Genomic DNA, 23,588 nt, shown 5'->3' on the forward strand with positions numbered 1-23,588 from the left:
CTTTCCATGTATTTTTGGTTTTCATTTTCAAAAAAAAAACTAAATAATTTTTAAAATACGAAAAAAAAGAAAAAGAAATCACTTGGAAATATAAAACAAAAAACACTTTTTCTTGAAAAATAAAAAATACGGAAAACAGAAAAATATTAAACAAACCAAACCGGCTATATACATCCCTTAAGAAAACCTCAAAAGTATAAAGAAATATAAATAACAAAAAATTTACTGGTATTTCATTTCGTTTACGGTCTGGTACGGTGGGGATAAACTCATAAAAGTCGTTATTTAAAGAAGTCAAATCCCCAGTCATCCTTTTAAGGCGGTCAAATCAGTCACCAACCAACCAGACGAATTGGAATTCTCATGTGGACTATGAAGTATGAACTATATTATATACTCACAGTCTTACACATAAGCACCAAATTGCTTCTTTTTTTTTATTTGACCAAAAAAAATCAAATTAGGGGGTTGTTGATTGGGTGAGATATGTTAAAAAAAAATTTTGATTTGTAGAAGGTAATTCCTATAGTGTGCGACTTAGCTGATAAGTTTTTCTTTAAAAAAAATATTTATGGTAGTTAAAAAACGGTATAATGTATCTGGGCCTTTTGAATTAAGGGGCCCATCTGCTAAGATCTTTACTGATGGGCTAACATGCTCAATTAAAAGCCTAGGCCCATTTTTAGTTATCACTTATCAGTCAATGCTCCGGCTTTCACGAGGAACACTTCTCGTCATCCGTGGGTGGCACCTCAAGATTTCCCAAATCAAATAAAAACCCTAAATAACTCCCAATTCAGTATCTGCCATGGACTCCCTCCAAGGCAATTATAGACAAGAGGACGAGGAAGAGGACGAATCCATGGCCAACGTCGCAACTACAATCACCGCCGAGCCGGAAGACGTTCAAAACGGAAACGGACATCAAGACACTGAACCACTAAACGACATTGAAAGCCAAGACGACGTTGAACCTCAATGCGAAAACAAACCAGACCCTTCTGTTCTGTCCACCTCCGATTCCCTCTCAGATGATGCCCCTACGCCCTCTGACGACACAGAGAAGCCGCTGAGATCCCCCAAGTTGGAGATCGAGGACGACGAGGAATATGGCACTGAACCACCACCGAAGAAGCAGAAACCACTCTCATCCTTCCATAAAATGTCAACATTGTCGATCAACAACCCCACAAGTGAAACTCCGTCGGCGACAATAGCTGCAACTACGCCGGCAACGATAGGATCTAATGGAACGAAGAAAGCTAAGAAGAAGAAGAACAACAATGTATGGGTCTCACGGACGTTTCGAAAGGGCAAGAAGAAAACCAAGCCAAACCCACAGAATGCCCCAGCTGAGGACGCGGTTATGATCACTCCAGTCCCGAGACTGGCGGACAAGAGCGATGATGGCCCGGAGATGAGCATCTGCTTGTCTAAGGTTTATAAAGCAGAGAAAGTGGAGCTGAGCGATGACAGGATGAGTGCTGGAAGCACTAAAGGGTATCGCATGGTGCGGGCCACCAGAGGGGTTTCTGAGGGTGCGTGGTATTTTGAGATAAAGGTGGTGAATTTGGGGCCGACGGGGCACACACGACTTGGGTGGACGACAGAGAAAGGAGACCTGCAGGCTCCGGTTGGCTACGATGGGAATAGTTTTGGCTACAGGGACATGGATGGTAGCAAGGTGCATAAGGCATTGAGGGAGAAGTATGGGGAGGAAGGGTATAAGGAGGGAGATGTCATAGGGCTTTATATCAATTTACCGGATGGGAACCTGTATGCACCCAAGCCACCCCATTTGGTTATGTATAAGGCTCAGAGGTATTATGTTGCACCAGATGTTAAGGAGGATCCGCCTAAAGTAGTCCCTGGTAAGCTTTTGTTGATTTTTTTTTTTTTTTGCTGTTTTTTTCCCAGCACTGTGAACTTTTTTAGTGTTTTTCATCACTTATGTGAAAGTTGCAGTAACGTTAGGTACTGTTTCATGCTTGAAACTTTGGTCTTTATTTTCTTCCTTGTTCTCCAACAAAGTTGGGAAATATTTCTGCATGTAAATTGATTTTTTTTTGAACGTAAGAAGAGATGTTTGATTTTTTTTTTGTTGGGGAGAATAGTAGGAATCTGGTAAACAATTTAAGAGACAATCCAAAGTTAATTAGATAGTACATAAAACGTGATAGGGTTCATAATATGCTTAGACTTGCTCACAAAAAACATGGTCCAAATGAGATGCCAGAAAGGAGATTTCAGTCCTGGCTGCAGTATATGTGGAGTCCACGAGTTACGAATTTTTAGAGTTAACGATCTGCCAATGCATAACAATGGTGCAGTTTTTTCCTTTCTTTCTGGGAATCTATTTGGGTCTTTATTCCAAGGACAAAGGGCAGAAGTTTCATACGAGGTTCATGCTCCTCCCCCTCTCCTTTTGAATTTCTGGAATTTTTGGCATAATCAGGTGATTAGGTCAATAGTATTCCAAATTTCTTGTGCCCTATGTCCAGGGGCTTGAATTTTAAGATTGTATTATCTGAATATACTGATATTGAATGACTTACGTAAAACCAAAGCAACTTAAGACAGATAGTATACGGTATGCCCTTCCTTTTTTATCAGTAGGTTTGTCTCTTTGTTTGAATTCTAGCCGCATTTTTGTTTCCTTTGATTTGGGGGCAAAGTTATTTTGATTTGTCTGTCTTTGATGAGCATTTTACTGAAATTTTATTTCTCAAGTTAAAGTAAACTTATAAAACTTTTGTGTTAGACTACTCTAAGTCATTGTTTATCTATGGCATATGATTGTAATTGGCTGATTCATCTACAGGAAGTGAGCTATCTTTCTTTAAAAATGGTATATGCCAAGGAGTAGCTTTCAAGGATTTATACGGTGGCCGTTACTACCCTGCTGCTTCAATTTATACTCTTCCTGATCAACCAAATTGTATGGTTAAGTTTAACTTTGGCCCTGACTTTGAATTCTTGCCTGAGGACTTTAATGGTCGTCCAGTCCCCAGGCCCATGGTTGAAGTTCCTTATCAAGGATTTGACAGCCGGCTTGAAAATGGTGCATCTCAAGAGACGAAGCCATAGCCAGTTGGCAATTTTCTAGCTTATTACTGAGTTTCTGAATTGATAGGAGAACAAGCTGAGTTTTGGATTGTATTTTAGTTTTGAATTCTTTTGTATTATGACAGAAAAATTAAAGTTAATTATGAGTGCTGCATACTGGCTTTTCTTTGAAAGAGATTATTTCCTGCTCATGAAATGTAAAGCTGTTGCATGACCCCAATCTTGATACATTTCTTTCTATTCTAACTAATCTTGAGTTTTCTTGCATTGATTTGTTTCCCATCATCAATAAATACCATGGAGTAAAACTTTTCTTGCATTGATTTGTTTCACATCATCAATAAATATCATGGAGTAAAACTTACCATAGCTTCTTCCATTTGCATTACTGCACGGGCAACATTTCAATTGTCTTTTCATTAGTCTGTTGCCTATCTACAACATTATGCTTCTTTTGCTTGCAATTCAGGTACCATGAATTGTATTGGCTTTTGCTGGAAGATGATGGATATGTGTTTCGAGTTTCAACTTCTGCTATTTTAAAATTGAATATAGAAATGAAAATGGTTTGATTTAGATGACAGTCCGATAGTACGTACACTTCGATTCTCTTGTTACATGCATATGCTTTTAGTTTATCATCATACGTAGTCTCTAATTTGGCTTATGCTGTGCGTATAAAGCACATGAATACATTTGAATTTGCAGCCACTAAAACATGCTTGCATGCTTCCTTGTCTACTTCAGGATAAAGAAAAGGGCACAATTACAATCATATTTAACGAAAAACATGTCCTGCCTCTGCTCTGTATGTTTTGATTTGTGGCTAATTTGTTCAATTGACGAATTTTCTACATTGACAGGTAATCCACAATTCTCCATCTTGCTAAGTTTTTCAATTTGATGAAAGAAAAAATGCTGCTGTGGAGGCAACATACTGATAGATTCAAACTTAGGAGAATGATCAGGATGGTCACATTGCTTTTGCACAAGTCCTGTGACAAAAACATCATTTTACCTCCTAGTGAAAAGTTAGTGACTTATTGAACTAGTAAATTTTCTTGTATTTTTGTTTTGTGACAATCGTAATTCGTAACCATATATTCTTGTTTTACCATGACCAATTTTCACCCTGCAGCCAATATGTTTTCCATACACTGATTTCTTTAATGTAACTCAATCAAAACCAACACCTTTTCTGTTAGCATGACACAGTTTCTGTAACTGCTAGCATGTTGTTTCTTAATTAATCATGGGATCTATTTGTTGGTTTTTACTTTTTGTCTTTTTCAACATCATAACCTAGAGAATTTTTTTTCTTAGGCAAGCATTTTGAGGAGGGGATGGACTTGAACACACGACCTCATGGTCATGGATATGAGGCTCAACCACTCAATGAAGTAATGATCCCCAAGAATATGAAAAATTGAAAATCAGAGGACTACACCCTCATTTTCTAACATTAGCATATCTCAGAGCCATGACTAGTGTTTTAAATGTATAAAACATGACTCAAATTATGTGTGGACATGCATTATTTGTCCTCAGCTCCTATTTTCTAGCTCTATGGAGTTACATGAATTGTGGGATATATAAAAAATATTTACATGAGAATGTTAATGGACTTCTTTTGCTTGCTGTTCTGTTACCATTACTGATATTGGTTTGCTGGAAGATGATGAGTATATGCTTTGCCTTTTGCTTCTTGAAATTGGCATATGGGATGGAAATTCTTGAGCTGTCAGAAGAAGGCGAAAAACACAGTCGAGAATACTTGAGATAGCTATGGATTCACTCTCACAAGGGACATTGGTCACATGGGATGACTTTTGAATGGAATTCTACTGACTATGGCTTTCTTGATGACTGTGTAAACCAAAAAATTTGTATGAGTTTTTGAACTTGTCGCAAGGAAGAATGTTCAGGGCCTTCTGGCAGAGCATGGACCAACCTTCAAAGAGATGTCTGTTTCATGCCGTTGTTGGTGGCAGGTGAGAGGATGAAATGCCTTGTATTTGAAAATAGACCAAGGATGGAAATTAGGGTAATAATCCAGATGTGCAAGAGTGATATCTTCAACAAGAAGTTGGTACAGACAGCCACCAGGGCTGAGCTTACTTGAGCGAGAGTTTGAGCTGATGGAGAGGAGAGAAGTATTAAGGGTTGTGCAGAGGACAAATTGTGCACTAATAGGCCACCCAAGGGAGCTTGTGGAGGGAGAAGGGGGTCAGTGGTCGACAATATTAACAGAAGATTGTTAGTAGCCATTTGGTGGAGCATGTGCCTATTTTTGTCTCCCTACCCCTCGCTACCCCTCACGTCTTCTCGCTTAATTAGTCTCTCGCTAGTTTTTATAGTTGCAGACAGGTATGCTCCATCTTGATTTCACCTTGTCTTGAGGATAATTTGTTGAGACAGATTTGGTTATTGATAATCGTTTTTTTCTCTTGTTTATACAGTGGATTTTAGGGATTGAGGACCGATTCCTGCATAAATTTTGGTGGATTTGCAATTATGCATGTGTTTTTTTTTGTTTCAAAATTTCTGGAATGGCTGCTGCTGTGGCGTGTTAGTGGGTGTGGCAATTTGGAACCAGTTCAGGGATTGAATTTTGTAGATATAGAGGATTTGCTGCTGCGGAAGTGGTGGATTTCTCAGCTCTCCAATTCCGATGAAAGTAGGTTGTTTCTCGTTGACACTCAAGCACTAGTAAGCACATTTGTTCCTCTTTTGATTCCCCTAGTTACATTCCAATGCAATGCGTTTGGATGCTAATGTCCTGAGGATATGCAATTCTGAAAATGAGAATCAGATTTGACGATGCAGAATTTTAATTGATTCATTTTTTGTTGCTTATGATGTTTTGAAAGAAATGAGAATGTGAATTTTTACCCTGAACCATGTATGTCCAATTGCTGTATGGTGTTTAGGATAGGAGATGAGAGATGTTGTGCACCCATTTGGTAGGAGAAAAGGGTAGCTAAAAGAAATTTGAGCAAAAACCAACACCTGCCTCGAGTCTCTGTGAAATAATTCTTGTGAAATTTAGTTTATATTTCTGTTTGCAAAATTCTCTCAGGAAATGAAAACTTCAAAAATCATTTTTTTAGTCCTAGCTCTTTGCTTCATAATCTCTTCTCTTGGCCCCTAAAATGAGAAAACAAACAGAGACCAACAAAATGAGAAACCAAACGCGGGCTCGTAAAAGAGGCCCAATATTTATATTTCCTGGTCAGAAACCTCATCAAGCTAGATAATACGTGACCGTTTCGGGTATTAAGTAGAATATAAATTGAAAACCCGACTTCGCCATTCATTCGCCCTTTTTCCGCCAAAAACTCACTGGGAATCAGAACCCATCGCTGTGGATCTACAGAACAAACCCTAATCCTACGCTGATACAACTCCCAAAGCCATGTCATCGGCCCTTGCCAGGTCCGTTCTTCTCTCCAGCGCCACCAGGACCTCGGCGCCAAAACCTAAAATCACCGTCGATCTTCCGACGCCAGCATCTCCGACATAGTCTCCGAACGCAGCAAGCCTCCCGTCTACGAGATCGGTGCCTCGGAGGAGATATGATCTTCTGCTGTCTTTAGCAAACCGGTATGCGGCGACTCCACATCTCCAACGAAGTCTCCTAAAGCCCCTTTCGTCTACAAGAGGTCCGCCTCGGAGAACGCTCACCTTGTCTATCGACGGTCTACCTTGATATCCTTAAGGACGTCGAAGCGTCGCCTCCACATAGTCTTCAAGGTACGTCTCTCTATCTCTCAAATTTGTGTCTCACGTTACAGAGACAGACTAGATCATATGAAGTTCTTGCTTCTTATATTGTGTTTTGTTACAGATGTTTGCTATTTGAATCCTAAGGCGATTTTAGTTGAGGAGATATGATGTTCTGGTGTCTTTAGCAAACCGCTCTGCAGCAACTCCACATCCCCAACAAAGTCTCCTAAAGCCCCTCTCGTCTACAAGAGGCGGCCTCGGAGAACTCTCGCCTTGTTGGTCGACGGTTTACCTTGATATCCTTAAGGACGTCGAAGTGTCGCCTCCACATAATCTTCAAGGTCCGTCTCTCTATCTCTCAAATTTGCGTCTCTCATGTTATAGAGACTCAGACTAGATCATATGATGCGCTTGCTTTTTATATTGTGTTTTGTTACAGATGTTTGCTATTTGGATCCTAAGGTCATTTTTGTTGCTTCTTACACTATTTTTTTTTGTTACGGATGTTTCTTTGTCCATGCTATCTTTGGATCCTAAAGAGATCCAGGCCTTGTATCCTTGGTCTCTAGCTAATACAATACTCAAGAATTCATATGGAATGCTACCGCCTACCTGCTTCTCTAACCTTGCATCCTTTTCTTTGTTTTGGCAGAGGTAGCTGGATGATTTGAAATATCGCTTGCTTTGATTGTGCCAAAGAGTGGTACAGTTTTTGCCCCCTATTTCTCCGTATACAATGTCATTGATTTTAAAAGTCTATATGCTTATTCTAAACTCAATTTACTATATCCAAATGTTGATGTCTTCGAGTATTCTGAGCTCCTGAACTGAATGGTGCTATAAATTGTAGTCTATAGGATATTTCTTCTGAAGGTACACTTTAATATTAAACGAGCAACGTAGGGATACAATTTTTCTGTTTTCCATCTTGCTTTTATACTAGCTCTACATTTCTGGTAAGAGGAACAGAAAATTTAGAGAAAGTGAGTAGCTGTTTATTGATATGTATAATTGTGCATCCTGTCTCTTCTAAACAAATGAAAATAAAAGGTAAGAAAAGAAAGTGTATCTTGTGTACAACATTATATGCAGTTAAGAATTTAATCCAACTAGTGGGAAACGGAAGCAAGTTCATTGAAAATACATAAGTTAGACTGTTAGAGTCAGCTAGCTTTTTCTTGTTATCTTTTGCTTGAAAGAAAATGATTCGTTACTTAAGTGGAACTGGCATCAAGTGGTTTGTGATTGGTTATTGATGCAATGTCCACAATCTTCTTCTTTATTTAACTGTCAGCCTGCCTCGAATAGTTAAATATCAGATGTTTTTGACCTTTAGAACCATTCATTTCGTATGCAACATTGTTGTTCATTCAATTTTTTTCAGTCTGCAAAATATGCACCCTTGATCTTTCAGATTCTTTTGAGAAGAAAAACTTCGTATTTTAAATTGTCTTTTCTTGGTAAGTTCATCTACTTGGTAGACCCTTTTGTTGTTGCATAATATATATAGATATGATAAATGGGGTATTTAGTTGTCAATAGTAAATCATTCAGTGTGTTACTGCTATTTTTTGTCAAGACTTTTACACAAAGACCTTTTAGTTGTATCCTGCCAAAAAATTTCTCATCTTTTTTGCAAAGACTTTTTGGTAGCCAACAATGCATCCTTATTATTGTGTTGGGAATGAGAGAAAACAAACTCTGTAGGAAATTGGTGGCAATGGCAAGTTGGCAACTAGCTTCCACCTTGTATTTACATTAAGACATTAAGCGTCTGGATATTTAGAATACGTTCAGTTGAATATCTAGATATCCACATTTGAAAGACTTAAAGTATGACATACATTTCCAATTGAATTAATGGGTATTAGTTGGTTATTTGTGAAATGGTTGAATTATTTTGTACCACCAAACTAACTGAACTTGCTGGTAACAAGTATTCTTTGCATTAGTATAACTTAGATCTGCGGAACTTAATTTATGTATATGGTTTTTGTATAGAAGCTCTCGTTAAAACTTGTCAGATTCAGACTATATAACCAGGTGCTTCTATAAAATAGCCTTCTGATTTGAATGTAGTTTTTGCTCCGATATTTATCGTTTTAGAGTCATTTACTTGTAACAGAAATATGTAGGAGATGAGTACCACTGTTTGAACTATTGCACCAAAATAGATTCTCTGCTCGTTCAGACACTTGTTTAAACCTGTTCAATTCTTACTGAAATTCTGAGCACTTATCTCCCCTCATTGAGAATCATTCTCCTTTCTAAACACTACCATGGTGCTCGAGTAAATCCTTTTTTCATTCAAAAGAAGAGAATTGCTCACCCAAACTCTCAAACCCTTTTTTCATTCAAAAGAAGAGAACCACTCACCCAAACTCGCAAACCCTACCTAACATTATCTCTCTGCCTCTTCTAAGCGTTAAAAGTTGATTATCTGACCTATGCAACAAAAACTTGATTTGACTCTAAAAAACTTGCATAAACTTGCATTATTCTTCATGCATACTCTGTCACCCTCAGACTAAATTTAGATCCAATTTTAAATGCTGCGTTTGCCTAACCTACTACTCAATCAATTTTCTCTATAATGCTTTGAACCTGTACTTACAGAGAACTTCCTCTATTCTTTACCCTTATCTTGAAACCAAATTGTAACATGTTCCAAAATAAGTTTGTTGAAACCAGAACAGTTTAAGACTAAATCAATGAGAATACCTTTTTGAAGAGTTTGTTGATTTAAGACTGAATCATTTCAGGGTAAGCGACTTGGTACAAGTGGATTTTATGGAACTATTAAACAATGTTATGGTGATTTTTTTGGATGCAGGTGAAAACTCTTTTGAGATCAGCTACTAAAGTAACTCTACCACATTTTACGGTAAGTGTTAGGTACGGTAAGTGCCATACCAAAACATCATGGTACGAGTTTGGTACTCTGAGTGCCATACCAAAAGATTACAGTAAAAATTAAATCCTCTTTCCGTCAGAGTCCATCATCTAGTTCATTTGGGTGATGGTCCAGCTGGAGAAATCCCTTTGTTAGGGATTGAAATTTTGTTGCTCTTTTCTTTATTATGTGGCTTATATTTGTTGCAATATTATTACATTCTGTTTTACATGTATTTTATATGAGATGGGGGTAAATTTTGTATGTTGTGTCATATGGTCCTCAATGTGCTATAGAGGCCATAACGTTTGAACTTGGCCCGTGACGATGTCCTATACTCGTATTTTGGTAACTTGTTTATTGAAGGTGGGCCCGCAGTCCAAGTTACAAAACACGCCCATTCGGTCCTAAGTCGCAGAATATGTAAGCGAACGTAGAGAAGGCCCAACTAGCTGGTCTTATTTGCCCATTAGTTCGTCCCAATATTTGGACTTGCGCCAAAAGTGTGCGGCCCAACTAAATTGTGTTTTCAACACATTTTGTTCGACATTAAGAAAGATTGAGCCCATTAAAATCGGCCTATTTTCCTTTGAAAACTTTGTTGCCCAATTATGATGTTCCCGATAGCTATAATAAGACACTGGTTGTATAAGTTGGGATTTCGGCACATGTAAGTTGGCCTAATGTACATTAAATTGAGGGCTCAATCAAGGTAGACCAAGTAGCCTTTATAGAATTATGATTGGGCTCTCGGCCTGTTCCAGTGGGCGAATTGCTGTTATGGGCCTTTATTGAACTTTAGCCCATTATTGATCGGCCCACTGAAGTGGGCCTATAGCCGTTAAATTTGTTCAGGCCCATTAATTTTTATCCATTGGGTCTTTTACCCTTGAGCTTTTGGTTCGTTCCCCATTGTCATTAAAAATTGTTCAGGCCCATGAAGTAGGCCTATTGTCATTTTTAACTATTTAGACCCATTAAGTTGGATCCACTGGGCCTATTACGATAACAGGCCTTTCCACCCTTTAGAGCGGGTGTTGAGCCCATTAAGTTGGACTTATTGATCGATTAGGGCCTCTATAAAACCTAGGCCCATATGGACCAAAAGCCAGTAATGGGCCATTATTGAAATTTAAAGGTCCATTACGATTGGGTTGTCAGCCCATTTAAGTTGGCCTTTATAGAAATTTGGCCCATTAAGATTAGGCATTCTGTCCATTCCAGTGGGCCTATTAATAAAAAAAATTTTAGTCCCATTAAATTAGAACTTTTAGACCTATTACGATTGGGCTGGGCTTTAGGCGCATTTTAATGGGCGTTAATCACTTTTATTGGGCTCTATAGAACGTAGGCCCATTGTAATTGGGCTTCATCATATTTTAGCAGGCCAATTGTCTTTATAAATTATTTTATGCCACTAATTTGGATCTAATACGTGTTAAGAACCTAGGCCCATTACAATTGGGCTTTCAGCCCATCATTATAAATTTATGCCCATTATAATGGATCTAAAAGCCCATTCGGGTCCATAAAGAATTTCGGCCTATCAAAAAAAACATGTTACTTATTTGATTGAGACCATCTTATTAGTCATGTTACTTATTTGATTGATACCATGTTTGATTACGAACAATCTTTTTAAATTGGATGATTAGTACAAGCAAATAAAAGTAACATGTTTCAGGCAAGTTCATAGGCCCATTAGAAAGATTGTTCCTAATCAAACATAATCTCAATCAAATAAGTAATTACATGCACCCACTACCCAGAAATGTCTCCTCAACAAGTCAGCAACACAAACCCATGTGCTAATATATTCAGTCTACAAATCATTACAATAATCACATCATGCATCAAACGCAATTATTCCCAAGAATAACAAGAACATATAAAACACATACGCAACCAAAAACCATAATACGAACAAAAAGAGGAAACAGAATGCAATGAGTAATGATTATGCATGGTAAAGTTTCCATCACAGCAGATCCTGAAGCAAACCTTTTCCATGCACTAAAACCATTCAATGAGGCAAAAAAAAGGACGTGCTCCGCATGTTAAAGTACATATCTAAAAAAAAAAATATTATAGAGCAAATATGAAATCAAGAATCAAACAAAATTCACAGATAGATTGTAAAACAAGAACTAGAAATGAAGGAACAGTTGTTCAATAGTCATTTTACCCATGATCATAAAAATCTGAGAACCTATAAATATATACAGAAGGAATTATCCAAATAATCTGATATCTCCCATACAGTCCTGTAATCGAATCTAAATAATTTGGAACAAGGTTTGGATGATGATGATGATTATGTATATACTGAATGGATTAGCCATATCATCACTTTATAAAAGATAATACTGAAGGAAATATAATAGAAGTAAAGGTTTTGATTTAGATGTCAAAATCTGGAATAAGAGTTGCAACTCAGTAGTTTTATCAGGTACCATATAAAGATCAAATGTATCTGGGCATGAAATTTCTTAATGGCATGCAAGTAAGTTCAAAACCCATCATATGATCTTTCCAAAAGTATTGATGAACTTCTAATAGATCTGCAAGGAAGCATTTATTGATTCACTTCAAGGGTCCCAATTTCAAAATGCAGAATATTGGTGGAAAGGGCAATAATATCGCAAGTGGATAGAATGTTAGTAATAATAACAATTAGAAAGAAAAAAAAAGGTTATGAAATAGCGAGACAGATCAATTGAATTTGTGCACAATCAGCAATTCTGTTTCAGTTAATATTGCTTTAACACCACTTCCATCAACTAGAGATAGCTTTGCCCCCCGCCCCCTTGTCCCTTATTCTCTCTTGTTCAGGTCGTTAACAGGTTTCTAAGCATCCAGTCCCCAAGATCACATACCACATAAGACAATAATTGTGCTTATGCATTTACCACATTAGCAAGGAACACAAAGATAATCCCCCCAACTACTACTATTTTTTGGGTGTAGGGGATTCAAATCTATCTCTAATTGATGGAAGTTGTGTGGGGCTCACCACCCGGGAAAAAGTCGTAATCTCTAATGTAAAAAAAAACCTATTTCAATCTAGACAAGCACACAAATAAAATATTACCAGCTCTTACTATGATCTTGGCATAACACCACTGAACCCCCCACAAATAAAGGGTTGGGAGGGGTTCACTCCTCTAATAGTTATTTTACACATTTAAAAGAATTAGAAAACCTCCCTACCCCACTGTACCCCTTTGAACCCTCCAGCCAAGCAGGCCCTAAATTTATGATTTAGAATCGCGTAAAGATATCAAAAATTATCAGAAATTACGCAATCTATAAACACAACTATCGGTATTCTGTGCCAAATACGAACTAACAAATAATAGAAGCTCAAGAAGGAAAGAAGTAAGCCAATCCAGTAAAGAAAAAAATGAAGCAAAGACAAATAAGTTCAAGGTAAGACAATAAGGATAGAATCAACAATGTTCAAGCATATTGAAATGCAAAGAAAAATAACAGAACTGTTAAAAAAACATAATTAACGAAAGATAGTGCACAAAAAAATTTATCCCAGAAACAATGAAAACAGAACAATGGCTATTTGAAATTTTGAAGCAATATGTAACACATAATTTCACGGAGTCACACCAAAGGATTCCAATAGCAAATGAAATATCCAACAATCCAGATCTTTTGACTACAACAAGATTCTTAATTAATTAATACAAATCTTATAACCACACAAAATTTAGGCCAACGAATAACGCATAGGGTGGTTTGAACAAAAAGTAACAAAGAGGCAAGCTAATGATATAACTATGAAGTATGTATGTATGTATTCATTTTAAATGAGAACTCACAAAACAATCCAGTGAGTAGTTCTACATTAAACCGCTAAACACTTAAACTTGAAGGGTCAATGGAACTATATACAGATCTAAATTGGATGATCAGCACAAGCAAATAAAAGTAACATGTCTAATAATGAATCCAGCGTCGCAAATACTGGCACCAAACAAGAGCAATAGGAAAAATATGATAAAAACAGTAAACAGTAACAAATCTGCAGATAAAGGACTTTCACGTAAAGTCAGAGAATACTACCTCAAACAGGAAATAGCAACATCAGCAATCACCAGAGCAGATACACACAGCAAGGTAAATAACTTTCTCGTACTTAAAGGCGTAATCAGGTCCAGCAACATCATAGTTGTATGATTACCTTTCTAAGTATGAGAACTTTTTTAAACTTAGGCACGGGCTCCTTGAGCACCCAACTCCTGAAGAAACCTCTTACTTTCTGCTCCCTAGCAATACTCCAAAACCGGATGTGATGCTCTTCAGCTCTTGTAGTTATGCAGAGTCAATCTGTTAAATCACCAATCTAAAAAATGTTGTTGTACATATCTAGACCACAAATTTAGAGAGTAATAACATGAAACAGGAAATTCAACAGCATTTATGGTGACAAATGATATTGTGCAACAATCATTTTAACATAATCATCAAAACAATTTGATCAGCTGTTTATTTTCCCATGCTTGTAAATTCGGACAAGTACCACAAATATGATACGGTAAAATGTTATAACTGAAATCCTGTAATATAATAAGCTTATGATTAACTTTCATAACCTCGGAGAACTTAGGCTACGTTAAAAGATGTGAAAAACAGAAAGTAAAAAGGATTCACCGAGTTAACATGACATATACAAATTGAAATGCGTAATGTATTTATTTCCAAAAAAAATAATCACAAATCAAATCCAATGAAATAGTTCAACACCGTCCAGAAAGCTCAATACAGATCTAAATTATGTAACCTAAAACATAAACCTAATCCTCAACTAATTATTGATTCGGAACTATCGGAATCATAAAATAAAAGAACGACAGGAAAAAATGATAAAATCAGCGAAAAATCTGCGATCACCTGCACGCGAATGAGGAAGGCAAGGATTCCGATCCTGCCAGACTCGCTCGATGCCGTTCCTCGAGAGAGAAAAGTAGGAAACGCTGGGATCAGAGACTTCCTGAAGGAACCGGATGAAGCCATTTGAGAGAGAGAGCGGGAGAGAAGGGGATGGAGGAGCGGGAGAAACCGAGAAAGGGATTGAAGGCCTTTCTGACTCTCTACACTCTACAGTACGTCGTAGACGGGTAGGTATTAAGTTGTGATTGTGACAATCTAAAGCCCGGCCCAAGTTTTAAAGCTTTACGGATCCCAGATTTGTGGTTGCGCTTCTAACATACTCGGCCCAAGAAGGGCTTCTTGGCAAGCAAAGAAAGGTGAGACTTGACAGCGGGTACTAAGAAGAAACACCATCTGCAATGGACAAAGCAGAAGCGGCATTTGACGGTAATGGCCAACACGAAATATTCTTACAATGTCAATGTAAATGGAAGGGTGAGCTATATTGTCAGAAGTTACAACTCATTTTTTTTGGTAAGTAAATTACCATTCTTTTCAAGTCCTTGACTATAAACAAGAAAAGCCCACCATTAAAATTCAAAAAAAAAAAATTCCGAAGACACGGCTTAGCACAATGCAATAAAATAACATGTAAGTCAAATATCCTAAGAAAATATAAGAAATCCAATGAGGCACAAGCTTGGCTGCAAGCTTTCATCGCAATAACAGACCCATTCATCAACGACGTTCTTCTTCATCTCCCCAATGGTCATACACTAGTATCTCCTCCTTGGACTCCTTGATCGATGTGAACGCGCAGGCCTGCAAATATACCAGAGGCAAAAAAACACTTAACAATATGTTCCACAAACCGGCAAACTCAAAATCTGTAACGCACCAGATAACACAGCTATATTCAAAGCCCATTAGACATTCACTGAATAACAAACCTCATACAAAGCTAGTCATTTCTGCCTCTTCTCCTAAAAGCCCCCAAAACAAGGAGAGGAAAAAAAAACTATTGCAGATGGTTCCTCTTCCTCATTTGCCACAAAAGCCCTCTCCAATAAAAAAACTATGTTTCCTAATGGGCCACAAAATTATGATCAGTGATAAATATTTTTTCCTTTGATCCAAAAAGATACTTTCTTATGAACTATTAAATTAATTATAGCCACAAAGCAGAGATTTTCCTACTTAGATCACTAGCCAAATAAGACACCTATGGTAAATCTGTAAAACAGCATAACAAAGATCTCACAAACCTACCTCATGTTCTTTCTCCTGTAAGGTCCATTACTAGGACCATTGCTGAAGGCCCAATCAACATTGATAGTCAGTGTAAGGAGTTCTGTACCATTCATCGCAGCTATCGCGCTCTGAGCTTCCTCAAAGTTCTCGTATTCAATCAATGCATAACCCTAACAAAATCAACAGTAATGCTCAATAAGTGGCTGACAACATCATCCATCAATATACCTTTATAGTATCATTATTCATTACAAACAATAGCGACAGAAAATTTCTTACTAGACAAGGGAACAAAATGTTTGTAAAACAATAATCTTGATATACATCTCATCAAAATAACAATAGTCCGATAAATAATCTCCGCCATTTAAGTAGATAAAGAAAAGCTCAATATTTGCTTGTTGAAGATACAGTAATGTTGAAGATCTTCCTCTTTGGCTTGATAGATACAGCACGTATATTTATGGAACAGACAAATTTCCACATTTTTTTTCATAATTTAGAAATCCCTAAATTAACTTACTCAATAATTGCAGAATCATTCTTCAGTTCATCATTTATGCTATTCCTCAACTACCATTAAAATTGTTATTCTAGAACAAAATGAACCAGACTAGCCCATCCCTGCCAAATTGAACGCTAAATTATTACAACTTGTAAAATATACACAAATGATTTAACAAACTTCGTTCACAGGTCAACCATGGTATAGGCAGCAGGATGTAGTGATGTACCCTCATAAGAGTGATGCAAAATTAAGCAGTACTAGGAATGTTTCACTAACCCATAGAAGCTATGCAATGACAAAACTGATGCAACAAACATCATGAATCAGAAAACTAGAAGCACTTTAAGTAAGTTGGGTCCAACATAAATATCCAACAAATATTATTCGAGAAAGCATCACATTGGTCTAGTTTCAATCAGTATATAAAAAAACACAATCACAAAGAAGCAAAAAAAGTGTCAACTGTCATCTCCACAAACCAAAAAATGAGTTTGTGTAATTGTGTCACAGTTCCATTATCTGAAATGCTGAACCTATTTGTCAGAAAATACAACTAGAAAAACATAAATGTACAAAAACAGTAAAAGCAGAGTAATTATAACGCCGCATGTCCTGGGATCTTATAAATTGAATGTTTTGTTCATCATAACTTTAAGAAAGGGCGTATCCTTGAAAATATGCTTACCTTCACAAACCCAGTGCGGCGATCAAGATTCAAGTGCAAATTCCTGATCTCTCCAAACTCACCAAATGCATTTTGCAAATCATCCTCCTGTGACTCCTCATGAACTCCAGTCACCAATATAATCCATCCCTCAATGGCTGCAAGCAAGAATATATAAGGAACTATTATTTAAAACGCGAATAGTATAGCACTGTGTTACTTCATTATTTCCCTTAAAAAAGGGAATAGTATGAGTAAGAACTTTTGGTTTGACATGCACTAGGGTGGAATGACAAACTACTACAGAAAAGCAGCATATGTAAAACAAGAAAACCCAAGGTAGGATAGAGTGCCCTTTGAACTTTATGGGGCAGGAGAAAGCCAACCAACAGTCACTAGCTAATTCTTGGCCAAAAAAACTATGCTCAGCTCAACACATACAATGCATGCCTTCTTCAAACGGGTAATTTACATCAGTCATCAATTTAGTTCATGGAAGGCCCCGATTCAACAATAGTTGATATTACATCACATCACTCGAATACAAAGGGCAAAAATTTTCTGACCAAGACGAGACCTATGTCTTCAATCGGGGGGGGGGGGGGTGGAATTTTTTCTTTATGCTATATCCGGACAAAACTCTCTTCATAAAATAGAGATTGTACGACTTTTTTTTGCACGTTCCTCCCTACAGATCTCTTCCTCGAAAACCCTACAACACTATAGCATAAACCAAACCCTAAACAGAAATGCTAATGCATAGGCATCAAAACCAAAATCCAACAGCACACCAAATAGCCAAAAATCTCCCCATCAAACCCTATTCAAAGAGCATTGCATACTAATACAAACGCATACAAACAAGTAAGGAGAAGAGCAGAATGGTTCACAGAGAAAAAAGAGAAGCCATGACATACATCGCATGGGGCCAGGACCGCCATCGGAAGCGAGAGAGTCGAAGTCGCGTGCTGCTAGCCGATTCTGGCGGTCGGCATCAGCCTCTTCTTTGAAACCACGGCCTTTAGTCTTCTTAGGGGTGGAGGATGAGGCCCCACCAGTGATGGCAGACTTGAGCTTCGGAAGTGGTGCTCGTGGAGAGCCTTCCGCCGCCGCGTCCAAATCCTCATCCATGAGGTCGTCGTCCTCCGCCTCGAAGTCCACCGCCTCCACGTCTACGCTTGCCATACTCTCCTCTTCCTCTCTCGCAAGTCTCTATAGAGAAGTGGAATTGGGTTGTTCAGTGACCCAGTTTCCTTTTTTCTTTTTCTTTTTTTTCTGGTTTAGGATTTAAAAGCATTATGGCTTTTAATCTGGGCTTCTATTTGCGGCGGCGTTACACAGAGAACACGCACACCTTATTTCTTTTGTGGACTTTTATTTGGGCCTTCATGAGTCTGATTTGGTTCTTCATGGCTTTAATATGGGCTTTTATGTAAGGCCCAAATTAGGAGTTACAACTTCCAGTACACCTTCGTCCTCAGACTACTCTCTTCCATGCACAACCTTCATCATCCGTTCGCTGTACCCTCTCCTCTTCACGTCTCAGGTGACTAGGTGAGTGCCATATCTTTAATTTTCTGTATATGGGTTAGTAGACAGAGTTTATTAGTTCTTGATCTGCGATTGCTGGTTGGTAGACTGAGGCTGTCAGTGCAGAGTTTATTGTTCTCTTTTATAGAATTCTTTAATAGGAAAACTTAAAACCATTTTAGCTTCAATAAGAGATCCTTGACATGCTTCCATGTTATCTAATCACTGGCGGGATACTCTTCGTAGTTTATTCTTAGGCCAATCTATACTACAAACCCAACAAGCACACACATTTGCCTTACTCAATGGCTTGCTCCCTAAAAGCATCTCCTTTTGTGCCCCTCTCATCCTTCGTTACGCCTCCTTCAATCACACTGTTAGTTCTCTCCGGATTTTTGAACTGTCTGTCCCATATTCTCCTTCGGCCATTTTGTGGAACACAATCAATCGAGCTTTTTTGGTGGCCGGGTTCCATACTTCCAGGACAACTTCCACACCTATAATCGAATGTTTCAACAGGGTGTTAGGCCTGATGATTACACCTTTCCATGCGTACTAAATGCTTGTGCACATAATTTGGAGATCCAGAAGGGAATGGAGATTCATGGGGTTGTGTTTAAAACAGGTCTAAATTTTAATGTCTTCGTGGGTAATGCACTCATGCTCTTTCTATGGTAATTGTGGGAATTTGAGGGATGCACGAAGGGTGTTTGATGAAATGGATGAAAGGGATATTGTGTCGTGGAATACATTTATTGGGGTGTCTTCGATCAATGGGTTTCATACTGTGGGGCTTGAATTCTTTTCTGCGATGAATTTGATGACTGGGTTCAAACCAAATGTGGTCACTGCTGTAGCTGTGTTCCTAGCTTGTGCAGAGGTTGGTGATGAGGTTATTGAAATGCAGGTACATTGTTATGTTGTGAAGGTTGGGTTAAGTTGTTATGTGACCATTGGCAATTGCTTGATTTGATGTGTATTTGAAGTGTACAACATGGAGGCAACTAAGCAAGCTTTTGATGAGATGGTGTGCAGGAGTGAGGTTTTTTGGAACTCGATTATTTCAAGTCTTTCTTTTATGGGGTCTAATGAGGACGCCTTTAATATGTTTAGGCATATGATTGATGATGGGATGAAACCGGGGTGTGTTGCTATTTCTAGTATGCTACCTGTGCTAGTTCAATTGAAGTTTTTCAAATTGGGGAAGGAAATTCATGCATTCTGTTTACGAATGCATATCCAAACTGATGTTTTGTTGCCAATTCATTGATTGATATGTATGCAAAGTCAGGCAGTTCAGTTCAGGCACCACATGGTGAGAAGTACGTTGCTTCTTGGAATGCAATGGTTGCCAACTTTGCCTAGAACAGACGTGAGTTTGCAGCAATGTGCCTGATAAGACAAATGCAAGCTCACGGTGAAATTGTCACCTTCGCAAATGTTCTTCCTGCTTGTGCATGTATAGGATTCCTTTGTCCTGGAAAACAAATCCATGCAAAGACGATTTGTATGGGATTCTCTTCTGATTTGTTTGTATCCAATGCTTTGACAGATATGTATGTGAAATGTGGAAGTCTAGATCTTGCCAGAGCTGTCTTTGACATCTCCCTCAGAGATGAAATATCTTATAATATCTTGATACTAGGTTATTCCCAAACTAGTGTGGCCTCGGGATCTTTGAGCTTATTCTCAGAAATGGCATGCATTGGCATGAAGCATGATATCGTTTCCCTAATGGGTGCAATCTCAGCCTGTGCAAGTCTGACCACAACCAAGCAAGGAACAATGAGTCAATGATCCATCGACTCTTGGTTAGAAAGCATTTTCTCTCACATCACTTTGTTGCAAACTCTCTTTTGGACTTCCACACAAAATGTGGACGAATTGATCTTGCTCACAGGATCTTTGACCAGATTCCATTGCAGGATGCAGCCTCTTGGAATACGATGATTTTGGGTTATGGACTGCTAGGTCAGTTAGACATTGCAATGAATCTCTTTGAAGCAATGAAGGCGGATGGATTCTGTTTCATACATAGAATTTTGTCAGCTTGTAGTCATGGAAGACTACTTGAGAAGGGGAGAAAGTACTTTGCTGATATGCAAGCTCAAACTATTCAGCCAATGCATATGCATTGCGCTTGTATGGTCGATCTCCTTGGCCGGGCAGGCCTACTGGAAGAAGCAGCTGAACTTATTAAAAGCCTACCAATCATACCAGATGCCAATAGTCGGGGTGCCTTACTTGGGGCATGTTGAATCTATGGCAACAGAGAGCTGGCGCATTGGGCATCCGATCATCTTTTTAAGTTGAAGCCTCAACACTCTGGATATTATTTACTTCTTGCTAACATGTATATGCTGAAGCAGGGGAATGGGATGAAGCCAACAAGATTAGGAAGTTGATGAAAACTAGAAGGGCAGCGAAGAATCCCAGTTGTAGTTGGCTTCGAATCCATAATGAGGTGCATGCTAATGTATCTGGAGAAAGGATAAAGAAGTTGGATCCAGGACTTTGGATTACTGAATCCAATTGAATTTTGGATTGTTGGTTCCTACATTGTTTTACATGTAACCAAAACTTGATGGAAGGATATAGTTGTCACTGAAAGTTGTGATTTGATATTTGGCAGAAATCCCCATGACTGACTGGTCAGAGCTTCATTCGGATTTAATTGGAGAGAGAGTTAAAAGAATAGGTACAGTGGAGGACTTGGTTTGTTTGCCAGGGTTTGTCCGTCACGACGATTGGCTGCTGTCAAAGGGAATTGGGCTCCAGGTTGTCCAGCTGGTACTGGCAGACAATGATGGTGAAGGTCGGTGATTCTTCGGTTTGTACAAGAACAAACAGGACAATCCGGATGTTCGAGAGCTCAGTGGATGTCACATATGGGGACCTACTCGGTGTTGGCTCGTTGCCTTTGGTCCAGATGCATCTGGTTAGCCCCTTATCTCGATCCACCTCCACCATTCACTTTTGAACATCGACATCTGACAGCGCAGATTCTACCTCCCGAGTGGTATCAAGACTATTACATTGCAAAATTCCTGGCCTTAAAAATGCCAAAGCCTTTGGGAGAAGAACTTGTGGTAGCTGTAATATATGGTTCATTCAACAATTTGGTCATAGAACGATCAGGGGACCAATCATGGCAAGAAGTTGAGCCAGAAGTTCCCAATGCAACACGAGATATTGTGTGTTGCAAACTTGCAATAGTCAAATATTTGTTGTTCATCAGTGTAGCACAATTTTCTTTGTAAACTTGATGGCCCAAAACCCCTCCCAACTTAATAACCTTTGCTCCTCCACCTACGGATTATAAGACTACCAATATGAGTAAAATGTACTTGGTGGAATCTATGGGCGATCTTTTGATGGTTGGTGCGGCTTTTAGAAGAAAAGGAGGGGAATGAGTTGAACTACAAGACAACATATTTTGGTGTTTTAATTGAGTTGGATTTTAAGACCAGGGAATGGACACAGTTGGATGATTTGGGTGATAGGGGCATTATTTGTTGGAAGCAGCTATTCAATGTCCCTCTCCTCCACCCCTCTTCTCCATCATATTGGTGAAGGTCTTCGCTCTGGATTTTCCTGTCCAGTTTCGATGATGCCTAGCTTATTCTAAAAGTCCACATCACACAGTTCAGCTACTAAATTGAAATCTAATCCCATTATTTCATATGATTGCTGAAAAGCGGTTCAATATCAAGCTTTGAATAGAGGTACAATTCGTTCCAAGCAATTTATTGCTCGAAAATTCCACATAACTTCTCAAATTTGCTGGCTTGTTTTGATGCTGAATAAATGGGAAATGCAGGGATGTCATCTTCCACCAGATCCAATTTGATCAAGAAGAGCGTGTTTTGGGGTTGGTTCTTTGTCCTTATTGGGTCCGTTTCATTTCTGGGATTCCTTTTCACCGCAGTCATATCAAAACTTCTTCCTGCTTTGGATAATCCTGTATTATTATCCGCTATTCAAAAAGACAGGTAAAAGTTTCCTCCTTTTGTGCTCTTTTCAACGTCATTTAACATTACACTTGAAAACAGTTACTGTTTCTTAGTCCTTAGTATGGTCCTGATGAAATGTGATTTACTATCCGGCATTTTGGCTTTGTAACATATTGATTAGCTTCTGCAGGACACCTTGATTTTTAGGGTTTGACCATATTATTTTGAAGTCATGTTTAGATTCTTTATAACTATTAGATATAAATTTGTTTCTGTAGGCTTGGTGAAGAGTAACTTCTCTATCTTTATCCTTCTAGTTTAATCAAGTTTAACGATTTTATGGCGAACCTTTGTAAGATCACTTGTCTTGAGGACTAATACAATACAATATTTAGAAAACACATATTATGAGAGCTAGTTATTGTAAAAAGAAGATATGCACAAATATACATATATATGTACGTGTTTTGTATGATCGGTTGGAAGCTCTCTAGTCAGAGTTTCTTGAAGTGGTTCTTGTTTTATAACAGGTATTAGTATTACTCCTGCTTGATTCCCTTGACAATCCCCGTCCTTGTAATGCTGTGTATTTTCACTGGCTAAGCATGAAGTTGTTCAAGCATGCATGAAGTTTATAGCATCAATGAAGGATTGGGGTACCAGAGCCGCTTCAGTTCAACTCTTGATCTATTGGTGAGAATTTTAACTTCGAGGAGTTGACATTTGACAATCATGACTTTCCATTAGAGTCGTTTGCATTCATGTTATACGTTGCCGTTTATATTATAATGATATCTGACTATCTGAGGCTTTATCGGCACGTGCAGACCCTTAAACACCCCCGTGGGCTTGGATGGCCCTCCACTTCTATTGTGTTAGGCCCATTATTAAGTGTAAGTGCATTCCATAGCTGCGATTCGTACATGAGTTTCAATTCACTATACACAACTACTTAATATATCCTAATTATTTTCTATTACAGATTGAGTTTCTTAAAAAAACCCTTATATTAACTATATAACATTAAATATCTTAAACTATTCTTTCTCCATCCAAATTAATTTCACATTTTTTTCTCGAATGACTCTACGAATTTGCAAGGCTAAGAGAAGA

General features: G+C 38.2%; 2 protein-coding genes, 1 long non-coding RNA gene and 1 pseudogene across 4 annotated transcripts; 3 read left to right on the forward strand and 1 right to left on the reverse strand.

The window, feature by feature from the left end:
• The first annotated feature begins 714 nt into the window (after window positions 1-714).
• LOC119980098 (protein TRAUCO-like) lies at window positions 715-3,286 on the forward strand. The gene is made up of 2 exons (XM_038822757.1): window positions 715-1,871; window positions 2,822-3,286. The coding sequence occupies exons 1-2, from the start codon at window positions 809-811 to the stop codon at window positions 3,085-3,087; spliced, it is 1,329 nt and encodes a 442-aa protein (XP_038678685.1). The 5' UTR covers window positions 715-808; the 3' UTR covers window positions 3,088-3,286.
• A 3,109-nt stretch (window positions 3,287-6,395) lies between these two features.
• LOC120016437 lies at window positions 6,396-9,971 on the forward strand. 2 transcript variants are annotated; one of them, XR_005471985.1, is made up of 4 exons: window positions 6,396-6,819; window positions 6,914-7,133; window positions 7,445-7,495; window positions 9,626-9,971. It is a non-coding gene; the product is annotated as an uncharacterized LOC120016437 (long non-coding RNA). The 2 variants fall into 2 exon arrangements; XR_005471984.1 differs by lacking the exon at window positions 9,626-9,971 and having other exon boundaries at window positions 7,445-7,613.
• Window positions 9,972-15,009: 5,038 nt separating this feature from the next.
• LOC119980066 (RNA-binding protein Y14-like) lies at window positions 15,010-18,255 on the reverse strand. The gene is made up of 4 exons (XM_038822723.1): window positions 17,910-18,255; window positions 17,014-17,150; window positions 15,839-15,990; window positions 15,010-15,391 (listed from the first exon to the last, which is right to left on the reverse strand). The coding sequence occupies exons 1-4, from the start codon at window positions 18,175-18,177 to the stop codon at window positions 15,346-15,348; spliced, it is 603 nt and encodes a 200-aa protein (XP_038678651.1). The 5' UTR covers window positions 18,178-18,255; the 3' UTR covers window positions 15,010-15,345.
• Window positions 18,256-18,500: 245 nt separating this feature from the next.
• LOC120016403 lies at window positions 18,501-23,431 on the forward strand (annotated as a pseudogene).
• The last annotated feature ends 157 nt before the right edge of the window (window positions 23,432-23,588 follow it).

The sequence above is a fragment of the Tripterygium wilfordii genome, chromosome 15 (genome assembly GCF_013401445.1).
Source record: "Tripterygium wilfordii isolate XIE 37 chromosome 15, ASM1340144v1, whole genome shotgun sequence".
NCBI lineage: Eukaryota > Viridiplantae > Streptophyta > Magnoliopsida > Celastrales > Celastraceae > Tripterygium > Tripterygium wilfordii.